The 16,286-nt window shown below is 45.4% G+C and overlaps 1 protein-coding gene across 1 annotated transcript in view; it reads left to right on the plus strand.

Moving 5' to 3' along the window:
• Window positions 1-2,577: 2,577 nt before the first annotated feature.
• The window catches only part of LOC115096172 (cyclic nucleotide-gated cation channel beta-1-like), a 118,192-nt gene continuing 104,483 nt past the window's right edge, over window positions 2,578-16,286 (plus strand). The window contains exons 1-2 of the mRNA XM_029610685.1: window positions 2,578-2,689; window positions 7,463-7,619. Coding sequence (XP_029466545.1) covers window positions 2,578-2,689; window positions 7,463-7,619 — 269 coding nt within the window. The remainder of the gene's footprint in view (window positions 2,690-7,462; window positions 7,620-16,286) is intronic.

Consider the following 16,286-nt stretch of genomic DNA (forward strand, 5'->3'; position numbering starts at 1 on the left):
CTTGATTATCAGAGTGCTTCCCTTGCCTCCCCTGGCACTGCAGAGCTGCTTCCCAATGTTCCCAGCTATCAAGCCTCCTCTGCCTTACCCCTCTTGCCCCCTTCCCCCAAAACCCAAAAGGCTGGGGTGCTGAATCCAACTTTCCTAAAGGAGGAGTTATCCACCTCTCGCCCCTTAGGTAGCAAAGAATGCCACCTTTGTGTCATATCTGTTTTGTGGTGATTTTGTGTAGACGTTTTCTGTCTTGTTTTGTGTGATATGTTAAGAAGTCTCATGAAATACAGAGTTCTGTTCAGGAATGCCGCATGCATCCAAAGAAAATGAGAGGTAGTTTCAGATAGAGCCTTTTTGCGTGAAGTAATATTGAGATGTACATGCTGGGAGAGCTCTGAGGCATGGGACTTGAAGGGAGAAGTACACGCAAGGAGAATTCTCCTGCATGAGGTTCATATTGAGGCATACAAGTAGGGAGAGCTCTCCCGCACGTGCCTCAGAGTGAGGAGTACATACAAAGAGAGCTGCCCAGCACAGGGCTCCTTCTTAGTCAGAGAGAAGAATCTGACTTCATTTCCACAGGGAAATATTTCTCAAGATTTTTGGATCCAATACATTTAAAATATTTTTAAGGATAATTCTCGGTTTTATTCTGTAAATATATTTCTAAGTATTTACTCCTTCCATCACATTTTAATTTTAAAAATATAATAACTGATTTCCTAAGTTTCCCAAAGGGGAATAAACTGCTTTGCAACTGATGATTTAATAGAATGTCCCATCTATTAACTGTACTCAGAACATTCATATGGGGAGTATACTGTGCTCCTCCTCTGAAAGATTGCGTGGTAGGGTATAATTCATCGCAGTACATTTCCAAGAGCAGCTTAAGGGACCAAATAAAACATTTTTGCAAGCAGAATGCTTTTACAACAAGAATTACCTGCAGAAGAAGAAACATAATTTTAAGAAACTGTTCTTATAGTACAAGCTTGGGGTCTATATTCAATTCCCTGTACATACCAGGATCATTCCAGACGATGGGTTATGTGCCCTGTCCAGCAGATGGAGTCAGAAACAGATTTCTGGGGGAGGTGCTACACTACGTCACCACCCTCGTCATCATCCCCAGTATCTTTCTGACTCCAGCAGATGCGGTTTGTGGAACTTGGGTTCCTCACAACTTTATCTTCATTATTAATTTTTCTCTCATTTTGCTTTAAGGGATCAAGTAAAAACTTTCTCTTATATTATAGCTAATTTCTTTATTTGGGAAAAGTCTAAAAAAAAAAAAAAAAAAAAATTTTCTATTGAGGGAAATTGAGCGCAGTAACGGTTTGTTACCTCACCGGGGCTTCCTGACAAGCCTCTTTTCTCTCTCTTTACTACTCTCTCTCCGTTTCTGTTTGGCTGGGGTAAGTGTTGCTTTTTTGAATTTAATTTTCAGGTTACCTCAGCGCTTTTTCGCCGACGTTTTTCGACGGAGGGTGCACGCTGGTGGTCCAGCCTCTCCCCCACTTTCCCCCTCCTCCCCCCACAACGCTATCTAGTCGACCCGCGGTCCCGCGAAGTTCATTCCCCGGGACCGCCGGCTGCCGGGAAGGTGATACCCCGGCGGTTCTTGGGTCGGCAGGGGGGAGTTTTTCTCTTTATTTCCCGCAGTCATCTCAGCGCGAGGCTATACTTGCCGCGCTTATTCGCCCCTCCCCCCTCATTGTTTTTTCAATGCCGCGCCCGGCGGCCTGTGTAATATGCGGCCGACAGGGAGCTAAAATCGTCAGGGAGGGGCGTTGCTCGGGCTGCCTCCCCGATGGGGAAACATGTCCGGCTGAGGGGGACGCCGAGGGAATGGTGGACCGCGATTTGAGAAAAAGACAGGCCCCGTTCCCGCTCAGCACAGAAACGGCAGCCATTTTAATGTCAGACTCGGAAGCGGGGTTATCAGAGGAGGACTCCCCGATTATTTCAGCACTCCCTTCGAGAACTCAGCGGACCTCAGCAGACCCCAGTCACCGAGAGGGTGAGGCCTCAGGGGCCCCCTCCGGAGGATTTTCTGCTTTTTCACCGGAGTTCGTTGTTCTGATGCACAAAGCTTTTTTGCATTTCAAGGATGCTTCTTCAGACTTCTCTGTCCCCCCTCCCCCAAAGTTGGCCCGCCTTTCATCATTGCAGGGGGATTCCCCCTCCCAAGGGATTTCCTCTCCTTCTGGCGCTCCACCTCAGCCTTCCAAGGATCCCTCAGCTGTACCTCCACCCCCGGTTTCGTGCTCAGGGGGGGACCCTCCGGGAGATCCTTCGGGAGATGATCCCACTTTGCTTTCTCATCTGGAGGGAGATGATCCAAGGATTCTACGTATTTTCCAGTCAGAGGAATTGGAGGACCTGATCCCTCATATTTTGACGGAAATGGACATCGACCCCCCTCCTGAGCCTGTTGGACCACAACCAAACGTAAGGAAAGGTGACCCTCTCCTTGCGGGTTTAAGGCCTTTGGCCAAGTCTTTTCCCACTCACCCTTCTTTTCTCCAACTCATTTCCCGTGAGTGGGATACTCCTGAGGCAACCCTCAGAGTTAGTAGAGCTATGGAGAAGCTCTACCCACTCCCACAGGATTTTCTGGACATCCTCAAAGTTCCCGCCGTGGACTCGGCTGTATCAGCAGTGACCAAACACACTACCATACCGGTCACGGGAGGTACGGCTCTGAAAGACACTCAGGATAGAAAATTGGAAGTCTTTCTCAAAAGGATTTTTGAAGTTTCCGCACTAGGCATGCGAGCGTCCATTTGCAGTGCTCTTGCTCAGAGAGCAGGTTTACGCTGGGTACAGCAGTTGCTTACCTCGCAGGAGTTACCAGATGCTGAGGCCCTACAGGCGGATCGGCTGGAAGCCGTGATGGCATATGGGGCGGATGCCTTTTATGACCTACTCAGAGTCCTCGCCCGTTCCATGGTAGCGGCAGTCTCAGCTCGACGCCTTCTCTGGCTGCGAAACTGGTCCGCGGACGCATCCTCTAAAACGCGCCTGGGATCCCTTCCCTTCAAGGGTAAATTCCTTTTTGGGGAAGATTTGGATCAGATCATTAAATCTTTGAATGAGAATTCAGTGCATAAGCTTCCGGAAGATCGTCCACGATCCTCAAGGTTTTCCTACTCTTCTTCCAGATCTCGATACAGGAATCAGCGGAGGACACGAAACACTCGTCAACAAGCTCCTCGGAACCCATCCTCACGTTCAGGTTCCTGGAACAGGCCCTTTCGAGGGCGCCGTCCCGGCAGGGAGGGTCAGGGACGGGGTTCCTCTAATTCCTCCTCCTTCAAGACAAACCAATGATGCCAGTCGGACCCACGACCCGGTTCCCCGGCTGGGGGGCCGGATCTCTCTCTTTTACAGCGAGTGGGTCCAAATTACATCGGACCAGTGGGTCCTGGATATTCTAAAGCACGGCTACGCATTGGATTTTGTCCATCCTCCCAGAGACAGGTTCCTTTTCTCTCCTTGCGGATCCAGTTACAAGCAAGAAGCTGTCGCTTCCACTCTCGACCGACTTTCCGCACTTGGAGCGATTTCACCAGTCCCTCCCTACGATTGGGGTCGAGGTCATTACTCCATCTATTTTGTTGTCCCAAAGAAGGAGGGTACTTTTCGTCCCATCCTGGACCTCAAGATGGTGAACAGGTCTCTACGAATCCCCCGTTTTCGCATGGAGACTCTTCGGTCGGTTCTAGCAGCGGTACATCGAGGAGAATTTCTAGCTTCCTTGGATCTCACCGAGGCCTACTTGCATATTCCTATTCTCAAGGATCATCAGCGCTACCTAAGATTCAAGATCTTAGGTCAACATTTTCAGTTCCGGGCCTTACCTTTCGGTCTAGCGACGGCTCCACGAGTCTTCACGAAAATCATGGTAGTGGTGGCAGCTGCATTGCGCCGGCAGGGCGTTCTGGTACACCCTTACCTGGACGATTGGCTCATACGAGCGAAGTCATGGGACCAGGGTTGCCGGATGGTCAGAATAGTGCTCCGCATGCTCCAGTCTCTCGGGTGGATTGTCAACTATGCCAAGAGTCACCTAGTTCCTTCCCAGTCCCTGGAATTCCTGGGAGCACATTTCGACACGAAACAGGGCATGGTATTCCTCAAGAAAGAAAGGGCTCAGTCCCTTCGCGATCAGGTTCTCCGATTCTTGGATCTTCAAGAACCCACATCATGGGATTACCTTCAGCTCCTGGGCACGATGGCCTCCACTATCGATCTTGTTCCTTGGGCCTTTGCCCACCTCCGCCCTCTTCAAAGGTCTCTGCTCTCCAGATGGAAACCGTCCTCACAAGACTACCAGATGGTACTCCCAATTCCGATGGATACCGTCCACAGTCTCCACTGGTGGCTAGAATACCGAAACCTAGCTCAAGGAGTATCTCTGGACATACCAGAATGGATAGTGGTCACCACGGATGCCAGTCTATCAGGATGGGGGGCGGTCTGTCAGGAGAGCTCTCTACAAGGTCAATGGACGGCGGAACAAGCCCGGTGGCCCATCAATCGTCTGGAGACCAGAGCGGTACGTCTGGCGTTAAAAGGGTTCCTTCCTCGGTTGCTTCACAGAGCTGTCAGGGTCCTTTCCGACAATGCGACCACGGTGTCTTACATCAACAGACAGGGGGGCACACGAAGTCTTCAAGTATCCTTGGAAGCGGACAAATTAATGCTCTGGGCGGAAAGGCATCTGTTGCGTTTGGCAGCCTCCCACATAGCGGGAGTAGACAATATACAGGCAGACTTCTTAAGTCGTCAACGCCTGGATCCCGGAGAATGGGAACTCTCGGGGGAGGCAATGGATTTGATAATCTCCCGATGGGGTCCTCCCCACCTGGATCTCATGGCCACAGCAACCAATGCAAAGACTCCGCGTTTCTTCAGCCGCAGAAGAGAACACGGCGCAGAAGGAATCGATGCTCTAGCCCTGCCTTGGCCGCGGAACATCCTACTTTATGTCTTTCCACCGTGGCCTCTCGTGGGAAAAGTGATTCGAAGAATCGAGAATCACCACGGTCCAGTGGTCCTAGTGGCGCCGGAATGGCCTCGTCGACCGTGGTTTGCGGATCTTCTTCTCCTAACCATGGAAGGCCCTCTACGTCTCAGCCACATTCCACGCCTACTTCGGCAGGGACCCATATTTTTACAGCAGGCCGATCGCTTCTGTCTAGCGGCCTGGCTTTTGAGAGGCGCAAACTGAGGTACAGAGGCTACCAGGAGGAGGTCATTTCGACTCTATTACTAGCTCGTAAGAGATCTACTTCAGTCACTTATATAAGAGTTTGGAAGGTCTTCGAAAATTGGTGCGGATCTCACGACATCCACCCCACCAATGCTTCCGTATCTCAAATTCTCTCCTTCCTTCAGGAAGGACTAGATCTCGGCCTCTCTTACAACTCACTTCGAGTACAGGTCGCGGCTTTGGGCGCCCTCTTATATAGTGGCGAAGGATCGCGTCTCTCCTCTCATCCGGATGTGGGTCGCTTCCTTAGAGGGGTGCGTCACTTGAAGCCTCCGTTACGTCCTCCTTGTCCGTCCTGGAATCTGAACTTAGTTTTACGAGCACTTAGCGGTTCACCTTTTGAACCCTTAAGATTTTCCTCTCTTAAAGATCTGACTTTTAAAACTATCTTCTTGGTGGCAATCTGTTCAGCGCGACGCATTTCAGAACTACAGGCACTATCCTGTCGAGAACCGTATCTCCGTTTTTCAGATGACGGCGTGTCTCTCCGCACGGTCCCATCTTTTCTTCCTAAAGTGGTTTCGGCCTTCCACCTCAATCAGTCAGTTGAGTTGCCTTCCTTCAAATCAAACGAACCCAGGGATTTACGTCTTTTGGATGTAAAGCGATGTCTGTTGCGTTATTTGGAAGTTACCAATGAATTTCGTCTTTCCGACCATCTCTTCGTTCTCTGGTCGGGCCCCAGGAAGGGTCACATGGCATCCAAAACGTCTATTGCTCGCTGGCTGAAGGGGACAATTGCTTCGGCTTATATTGGGGCCGGTAAGCAACCTCCTTTGGGGGTTAAAGCTCATTCCGTTCGCGCACAGGCAGCATCATGGGCAGAGTCTAGCTCTGTTTCAGTCCAGGAGATTTGCAGAGCGGCGACGTGGAAGTCTCTCCATACTTTCGCAAGGCACTATCGTCTGGATGTTTCCACATCATCAGACGGTTCTTTTGGGGATCGAGTCATCCGAGCAGGGCTATCCACGGCCCGCCCATAAGAGGGAAGCTTGGGTACATCCCATCGTCTGGAATGATCCTGGTATGTACAGGGAAAAGAAAATTATTCCTTACCTGCTAATTTTCGTTCCTGTAATACCATGGATCATTCCAGACACCCTCCCATTACTATTGAAAGTTTTAATTAAGGTGGGCTATCTCTGCTCGACTATGCTCTCCTTATTTTTCTACTCACTCTAGCACTCAAAGTTGTTTTGTTCAAATATTTATGTGTTAATAAGTTCTCTGTTGAGGTTATCATTCTGTTCTTTAACAGTTTTCAAACTTTAAATTTTAGTTAATACATTTACTTGATCCCTCTCTTCCTCTTGGGCTTGGCTTTGCTAGGCTAGATACTGGGGATGATGACGAGGGTGGTGACGTAGTGTAGCACCTCCCCCAGAAATCTGTTTCTGACTCCATCTGCTGGACAGGGCACATAACCCATCGTCTGGAATGATCCATGGTATTACAGGAACGAAAATTAGCAGGTAAGGAATAATTTTCTTATGTTACATAGTGGGATAAGTAAGACTTATCCATCTAAGTGGCGACCGCTGAATATCTAGCTATACAATTTAGCTGGATAAGTCACTTCTATGACTAAATAGTTAGCCGGATAGTCAGTGAGCGTGCAGTGGGCATAACTGGGAGGTGCTACTTACCTGGCTCACTTATCTGGACAAGTAGCAATATTCAGACTTATCCAGTTAAGTTAACCAGATGAGTTAGATGTGCCCCGCATGCACCAAAAATATTCGCGCAGAAAAAGCGCAGATTTCAGCACGGGTTTTATTACATTGGCCTTATAGTTGACTAGATTTAAATATTGGCTTCACTCTTAATTTGGCTCCCCTCTTTCATTCCTCTAATGATCAAATATGCTGCACCTGATTTCTTGTGGCAGAGGTTTAAAAGAGAAGCCTTCTCTGAGACTGAGCCTATGTAATTTCACTCTTGAGTTAATTTAGGATACCCAAAATGCATGAGCTGATCGTATCCCTCCATTAACATGTACCACGCCATGGCCCAAACCACACAATTAGCTCATCCAGGAGAATGGATGTGTAGAGTGCTATTGCTGAGCCATGTCTCTTCAATAGAATTCCCTTTACTGTTGGTCAGAGAATACCCAGATGAGATAAGTGCTATACTGGCCACAATTTATAGGCCATTTTCTTTCTGATTATCTTGTTTATCTCCTTTAAGAACCCCATGGAAGCCCCCACCCAGCTGTCAATGTGGAGGATGTGGATTCTGACAACAAAGCTATGGGCATGCAGACACAGGATTCCATCCAACCTCCTCTCTCTCCCTACAGAAACAAAACCCTTACAGTACCAGGAACTTCTGCTACTACAAAAAGGTATGGGTGTTATACAGGGACCGCTGCATTGTAACATGGATCTTCTGAGTGAGGTCCATATCCATGCATCAGGTTTTGTATGTGAGCCACTTTCCTTAATATAGGAAGACGGTATTCTCAGGTTATTCCAGGCAATGCTCCTACCCTCCACCAACCTTCTTCTGTATTCTGTCTGAAAGACTAGGTTCACAAATTTCAAAAGCTCTCTTTTATTCTGTACATGAGGATTCCCATTGTTTCCACAGAAACCATGTCCCAGCTCCATTCTTCTAATCTTTACCCTGCTTCTTTAACCAGATAACCCTAACAGTTCACCTCTAGAGCTTCTGCTTCTCTCTCTCCAGATAGGAGATAACTTCCCATTGTCTCTGTGGGAACTCCTCAACTATTTTCCACTCAAGATCAGGATAAGTTCTTATCCATTAGTCCCTGTCCTATTCTGAACATCTGGTAAGGCCAGAGATCTTCAACTTGTGGGTTAGGACCTAAATGTAGGTCATAGAAGACTTGCAAATGTTCACAAAATGAATCACTGTTAGAAAAACCTAGCGTAAACTGAACAGCAGCCGGTGGTTTGTCAGAGTTTTCAAAATGAAAAGCATATTGTTACCTATAGTTTGATTATCATCTAAAATGTTTTATTAAATACCATGCTCAATATAAACACTGGGATATCAGTGTTAAAATTATAATTAGTGGTATTTTATTTTTGTGGTAGGTCTCATGGTTTAATAAGTCTTGCGTATAGTGCTCCTTTATGTGAGATGTCCCTTGATGTGCCTCCTTGGTACTGATTTTTCATGATGTTTTTAACATCCTCTTTTATTAAGGGGGTCTAATACACCCTCATAATAAATCAACTCTCTTTGTATCCTTATATATCAGTTAGATCTAAGAAAACTCACTTAACACAATAGCTAATCCTAATGAGAAAACTAAAAAATGGATAATTTATCCTGCTAAAGTTAGCTGGAAAAGTTGTCAGGGATTCTCCGAGGATAAGTGAGATGGCAGGCCTCATATATTGGTGACCTCATTAGATGGAGCCTAGCATGGAAATTTGTTTTCAAAGAGTCTAGAAACATGCCCTCAGAAGCAATGTGATGACTTGGGTTGCTGTTGGACAAGGGAAAGAAGTGCGGAAAACACATGGTTTGGTCAATCTTTAATGTTTTTGAGATGGCATCAAGAGTCTCTGCAGTGAACATTGGCGCCCACAAGCTGACTTGGCTGTAGGCCTCAGACCTTCGGCCGGATGTTCAGGAAAGACTCGGTGGTGTGCCTTGCAAAGGAGAAAATCAGTTTGGATATATAGTCAAGGAAGCTGGGGCTGTGTGATGCTTCAGTTACCTCTCCACTGCCATTCCAGAGCTACCCTCTTCAACTAGGAGGTACCCTAGTGGAGCACTGAGAAAGTATTTCTTTCAGTTGAAGAGACATTTCCTTCCGCCCCCCTCAGATTCATCAATAGCAGGTTCCTCATGTTCATCCTACGCAGCAGAGGGCCACAAAGCCACAGCCAACACATCTGTCAAAATCTTGGATGGGGTTTTAACTGGATCATAGGTAACATAGCCAAGATCCTGGTATCTGTGCCAGGTGATCTTCATGTCAGAGGCAGGCTAAGGTTTTATGTAAACCATTGGCCCAGAATAACTTGGGTCCTCAGCATAATTCGAAAAGGATACAGCCGTCCACTGAAACTCACTTAGTAGCTGTCTCAGCATCAGGAATTGCTACAAAAGGAGCTCTTCTCTCTCTTAGAAGTCAAAGCAGTCAAGGCTGTTCCAGCAGAGGGCGGGAATTTTACTTCAAGTACTTCCTTATCCCTTATCCCAAAGAAAACAGGGAGCTCTGTCCCATCATAGATATGAAGGCTTTGAACAAAGTTCCTGAAAAGGAAAAAGTTCAGAATGATGTCCCTGGGCACCTTGATTCCCTTTCTTGAAAAAAGGAACTGGCTATGCTTTCTAGATCTAAAGGATGCTTATACCCACATAGAGTTATTTTCATCTTACAAGAAATATCAAATTCGTAGTAGAAAGATATGACCTTCAGTATCTCATACTGCCCTTTATTTTGGTGTCAACACCACCTGTATTCACAAAATGTCTGCCAGTGGTAGCAGTGTAGTAATTTAAGGGAACCAATCTATCAATTTAGAAAAATGTTTATAATATATCCAAAAGATTTTTAGAAAAAAGATTACAAAAAATTATTTAACAATAAAAACAATAAATATCATATGTAAACCCTGTCTAGCTGCCCAACAGGAATACCTTGTATCCATACTTATCTCACTAGACATACCAACACAATATAAGAACACATCACATGTGCAAAGCTACCCACAAAACAAAAGACAAAATTTCAAAGTGTACGCCGGCCAGGGCTGGTGCAAGGGGATTAGGCGCCCTAGGCACCTTCTGCCATGTGCCCACCCCCCTGGTTGCGTGCCCCCCTGATCACACTGCCCCTCCCTGTCGCACCGCCACCCCGATCTCGGCCCAGATCATGCTGGGCCTCGAGCAGCTGATACTCTACTCCTCCTCTACTCCTACTCTTGTGGTGCCGCTCACAGCCAGTGGCCCCACAATTGTTGGTGCCCTAAGCCCAGGCCTAGTGGTTCCGCCGGCCCTGACCTCGACAGAGGCCATTTTTTCGCTGAGTGTCAACTTCTTCAGGAGGCTTTTTTAACTGATGACATTTGCATGTACAACGTTGCCTTCTAAACGTGTTGCACTTTCGAAAGGCATGAGTCAAGGATTTTTAGTAAAATTTCAAACAGATAGTCTCGAGAGGCTGAGTGGTTAAGATTATCAATGCAGCACCACACCACTTTTAAATTGAGTGAATGGGATACATAACCTTCATTCTAGAAAAAAAGGAAAACAAAAAAGTTGTTAAAGAGATATAACACGAAGTTGGATTATTCTGAGATGCACGTCAATGCTACTTACAATAGAAACAAGGGAAGACAGTTCTAACCTTTCCACAGAGCTTTATAAAAAATGCTGCCAACCCGCTGCTGTTTGTTCATGTGATCTCTCATGTATTTTCTACAGAAACAAAAATGAATATAAAGCTGAAAACTAATGAGTTTAAAGATATGGAACTCATCCAATCAATTAAAGTTGTTGTAACACACAAAGTCAATGTGAATTGTGAAGCGCTTTTCACAGCGTACTGTTGCACCGTTTCTCAGCCCGCAAAGACATCTGTGAATTTTTGAAAAAACTTTTGAATGAAAATCACAAAAAATTATTGATACAACTTAAACCCCACACAAAAATATCCATATAAGAAAACATTTACTATCTGATAAAACTGCTTTCGTATTTTCACAAACTGAAACAACAAACCAAAGGTACCGACAATGCGGCCCTGCAGCTCCTTAAAACACCGTGCAGGCGCAGAGCTTTATCACCAGGTTCAAACGCCGTATCGTTCAAACTGCGCATGCACTGAAAAAGTGTTAGCGTTGTTATACAAACGGAGCCCATTCAGTTTTTTGATTGAGTCCCTTCGGGTGAAGCGTATGCCACTGGAAAATAAAACGCTGTTCTCTTTGTTTAAGAATCCCCGAGATATCTCCTCCCCAATGCAATCTAATCTTGCAAATCACAAAGAACATTAAATCATGTCAAGAGTGTCCACATGTGTTCCACGAAGGATGTTCGTAGTTTTAGTGTACGAATACAGTTTTTGAGTTCAATAATTCATGTGCGTATTTGTCTTTTTGTCTGCCCTATATAAACCAATTGACAGGGGCAGATAATAGCATAGATAACTTGACTTGTTTGGCATTTGAAGTTCTCTGTAAATCTGATAAGGTTTTGACAAATTGGGGTGATAAAAGCTTGAACTATTTGAGTGGACACAAATGGAGCAATGCCCACATGCGGAATGGCTACCATTCAGAGTCTGTACTATCTTCTGATGGGAACACAGCTGACACAAGATGATTTTGAAGATTCTTGGTTTTTTTAAAGGAAAAATGAGGGGGGGGGGGTCATTGAAGAAAACATTCCTGCTAATATATGCCAATGTTTGTAGATAATAGATTTAATCCTGGCTGCCCTGTTTGAGAAAGGGATTGTACAAACAATGTGTTCTAAGGAAATCTGTTCTCTGTTTCTGAACAGGTTGTCTCAATTTGCACAGAGAGCTCTTTTATAAGCTTGCTGTATGCATTTGTGAGTGTATTCCCAATCTAGGCAATGTTCAGATAATTTTTCAGCTTGCCTTTTATACTCATGAGTGGAGAAACAGATCATTCTTAAACGCAGAAACTGGCCCTCCCGTATATTTTGTTTAAGGACTCTAGGGTGAAAACAAGAATTATGCAGTAATGTGTTTTTGTCTGTAGATTTCCTATAAATAGTGGTAAGAATTGTATCATGTTCCACCTTTACTAGTAAATCGAAAAAGGGAATTTGTAAACTGTTGAATTGAAAACTTTAAATTAAAATCCTGAAGATTTAGCCATTGAATAGAAAACTTTAAATTAAAATCCTGAAGATTTAGCCATTGATATAAATTCCTGCAATTTGTCAACTGTATTGGACCAAATCCAAAAAATATCGTCATTGTAGCATCTCCATATAATGATATTTTGCCAAAATGGTGATTGGTATTTGTATCGCTTCTCAAAATCTGCAACATGAAGGCATTGAAGACTCCACAGCCACTTCCTTGACTCCTGATTTATGAGGCCAGAGTTCTAACTAGAAAGCTGCTGTAATTAAGCTTCATGCTTCCAGCAAACCAGTTGGAAAAATGATCCGTTTCTTTTTTTACATGTCCCCATTTGCTGTATGATCTTTTAGCAGGATCGATCATTTGATTATCTTTGCACTTCTTAATAGTTTTAAATACCTCTCACTATAGATTTTAGATTCCAATACACATTCTTGGAAACATTTCTGGCTTCTTGGTAGCTACAAAACTTTCACATTATGGATTTGTTACCTGCTATTTGTGTGTATAGCGAGCAATGGTGTGAATTGCATGGGGGGAATGGTATGAACTAGATGACTAAGACTGATGACTGGTTTGGTTGTGGAACTCATTCTGGCCATTTGCTTCTCTACAGGAGGAAACTATATTCCACAGCAGACAGCATGGAGGATTTACTTGGTTCTCCAGGTCAATCCATTTCGCAGGAAGAAGGGTGAGTAAGGCAAAGAGCCCAGCTATATGGTGCTTGACACACCAACAGACTTTATGAATTACCTTTTCCCTGTACGTACCCGGAGCAGTCCAGACCATGGGTTGAGCCTCCCTTCCAGCAGGTGGAGACAGACTAAAACTGAAAGGGTGTCCTATATGAGGACAGAGCCTACCCTGCAGCCCTTCAGTATTTGTCTGTCTCCAGCAGGTGGAACAGCTCACCCTGTGGTTCCCTGTTAGCTTGCCCTTTGTTCCGCTCAGGGTTCCTTCTTGATTCTTTTCCTGGGGCAAGCTCAAGCAAGTATTCTTTTCATCTGATTTCTTGTAAAAAAAAAAAAAAAAGAAAGAAATTTACTGACTGTGTCAGGGAGACAGTTCTGTCTCCCTCGCTCTTGGGGTTCCTAGGGGGGCTTGGCCCCTTGATTTGCTCAACCTATGTTCCCTTCCTGGTGACCTTTTTGTGGGTGAACTGGTGGTGCCAGTCACTCTCCCCTAGTCTGCTGCCTTGCCCCGAGATGTCCATTCCTTGGGTGCTCTGTCAGGGACGCAAATTCCCCTGTGCCTATCTGTGAAAAATAAAATAAAATAATAAGACAGGAAGCAGTCAAATTTTATTCTTTGCTTGTGCAAGTTAAAAAAAAAAAAAAATAATGGCAGCAAGATTTTTTTGGTAGGAGGGAGTGGGGTTCAATCTCCTGCTCTTCTCCTCTGGGACTCTCCAATCAGCTGGTTTTTCTGTGTATTGTGACTGCCTGTTTTTCTTCATGCCACGTTCTAACCTGTGCCTGGCCTGTGTAGAGCTGGCCTCCCGGCTCTCCCATGATGGGGTGTGCTCCTGATGCCTCCCGGGGGGGGGGGGGGAGGGCTCCTCCACGGTGGCACAAATTACTCGAGCCCGGGGTCGGGCTCCCCGACGCATGGCCACGCTGTTCCCATCCCGAGAAATTGCGGGAACGGCGGACATTTCAGGTATTTCGGAGGATGCAGGATCTGCTTCTCCCGGGGCAGGGGAGCAGAATTTACCACTTTTACCCCCCAATTTGAGCCCAATGTGCTCTCGGGGGAGTGGGGGGAGGTGTGACACAGACCCCCTCCTTACCCCATCGCCCCTCCTCCCCCAAGGAAAAATCGTCCCGGGCCAGTTTTTCATCGGATTTTGTGCTGCTACTGCACGAATCATATTTGGCTAGTCTACAGAGGGAGGTGGACCCCCTGTTCCACCCCCTGTTCCACCCCACCCCCTGTTCCACCCCCTCCGAACATTCCTCAGATACCCATGCCGGTTTCTGCCGCGGTTCTGGACCCACAAGGCTCTGTTCGGGTGCGGGTGGTCCTGGGAATCCCCCCCACCCCGGTGGACCCCCCACTGGACCCTCTTGATGAAGGCGATGGTGAGGCCTCTGCTCAGGCCACCCTGCTCAAGGGCGAAGATCCCCGCGTCCTACGTTTGTTCCAGCGTGAGGAACTGGAACCTTTCATTCCTTTTGTGCTCCACGAATTGTTTTATGCAAGTCCTTCTTTATTTTCAAGCGTAAAATATATGCGCACATATTTTTCCAATAGATAGAAAAAGTATCTGGTTGATTTTAAAAGCCCTGTGCACTCCACAGCCAGGAGATACGCGCGTGACTTGGCTCGGCGCGCACCATGCGTATTTTAAACAGCGCACGGTTACGTGTGCATCTCCCGGTACGCGCGCAAATCATATAGTTCAAAAAAGGGGCAGGGCCTGGGTGGGCGAGCCTATTACATGAAGTCTGCGCGTAAGTATTTCCACCCTACCACATAACTTTACTTCTGCTATGCCCATGCCGGGCAGTATTATTAAAATAAAATAAGCTAGGCTAGTCAGTAGGGTTTTAAGGGTCAGGGCTAACAGGGTAAAAGGGAGGCAAATTAGCTAGGGGGTTTAGGAAGTCCTCTCCATCACTGGGGCGAACTGGGAATGAACTGGTGAAACAGGTAATTGCGTTGGCTCGCGTGTCTACTAAAATCCCCCCCACTTACGCGATTGAGGCAGCATTTGCGTCAATATAAAATCAGGCACACATGTATGCGCGTATAACCGATTTTATAACAGATGCACGTATATGCACGAATGTTATAAAATCATTGCGTCCATGTGCACGAGCCAACAAACGTGCTCATGTTTAATGCATTGCATTTATTCGGGAATAAGCATACAGATACGCACATGTTGTGGGGTAGAGATATGTGTATTTTATATTATGTGCATATATAATATAAGCAGGCTATAAAATACTATCACAGATCTACGCGCGGCCATATACACAGGTATCTGTCGCTGTGCAGTTATTTATTTATTTATTTATTCACATTTATAGGCTGTTAATGCCTTAGCCAGAAGTGACTTACAATGTAACATACACAGTCCAAAATAAAAAGATAAAACAAAGACCAAAAAAGTTATCCTCATGTGTATCATTCATGTGTATAAAATTTATTTTTGATGATTTGTTGTATTATTCATTTTACAATGGTGTAATTTATAGAGTTTTAATGGTTCATTGTCATATGTTTTATTTGCTTTTAAGTTTAGTTTCACTGACATTGAAGAAGGACTATCCAGTCACAGGGAAGATAATTCTTCAAATAGGTATATAAGAACATACGATATGTTACTGGGTCAGACCAAAGGTCCATCAAGCCCAGTATCCAACAGTGGCCAATCTAAGTCACAAATACCTGGCAAATACCCAGACATTAAATAGATCCCATGCTACTGGTGCTGACAACAAGTAGTGGCTCTTCCCTATTGATTAATAGCAGTTTATGGACTTCTCTCCCAGGAACTTATCCAAACCTTTTTCAAACCCAGCTACACTAATAGCCTTAATCACATCCTATGGCAACAAATTCCAAAGGTTAATTGTGCATTGAGTGAAAAAGCACATTTAAAATGAATCTGAAAAAATTCCATTTGCTAACTTCATGGAGTGCCTCCTAGACCTTGTATTATCTGAAAGAGTAAATAACCGTTTCACATTTACCCATTCAAGTCCTTTCATGATTTTGTAGCCCTCTCTCATATCCCCCCTCAGCCATCTCTTCTCCAAGGTGAACAGCCCTAACCTCTTTAGCCTCTTCTGATAGGGGAGACGTTCCATGCCCTTTATCATTTTGGTCAGCCTTCTGACCAGGTGTCTTTATATTACATGAAAAACAGGATTCCTAGCTGAAACTCTGAAGTATAAAACCCCTGTTACCACAGCTATTTGTCTGCCCATGCCCTGACCTGGATCTTTTATTACCTTTCCCAGGCTTGCAAGCAAAGATACACAAGTATTTTATAACCCAGGCATATCATGTCACGCATTAAATAAAATACGTGTGTCTCTACCCTGTAACATCTGCGAGTATGTAGGCTTATGTGTGATGCATTGAAACCATGTTTTCATGCCCTATCTCTGTCCCTACGTTTTAGGTACTCAGCCCTAGTCAATTTAGGGTAACTTCAAAGTCAGATGCTTAAAA

This window comes from Rhinatrema bivittatum, chromosome 7, assembly GCF_901001135.1.
Source record: "Rhinatrema bivittatum chromosome 7, aRhiBiv1.1, whole genome shotgun sequence".
NCBI classification, from domain to species: domain Eukaryota; kingdom Metazoa; phylum Chordata; class Amphibia; order Gymnophiona; family Rhinatrematidae; genus Rhinatrema; species Rhinatrema bivittatum.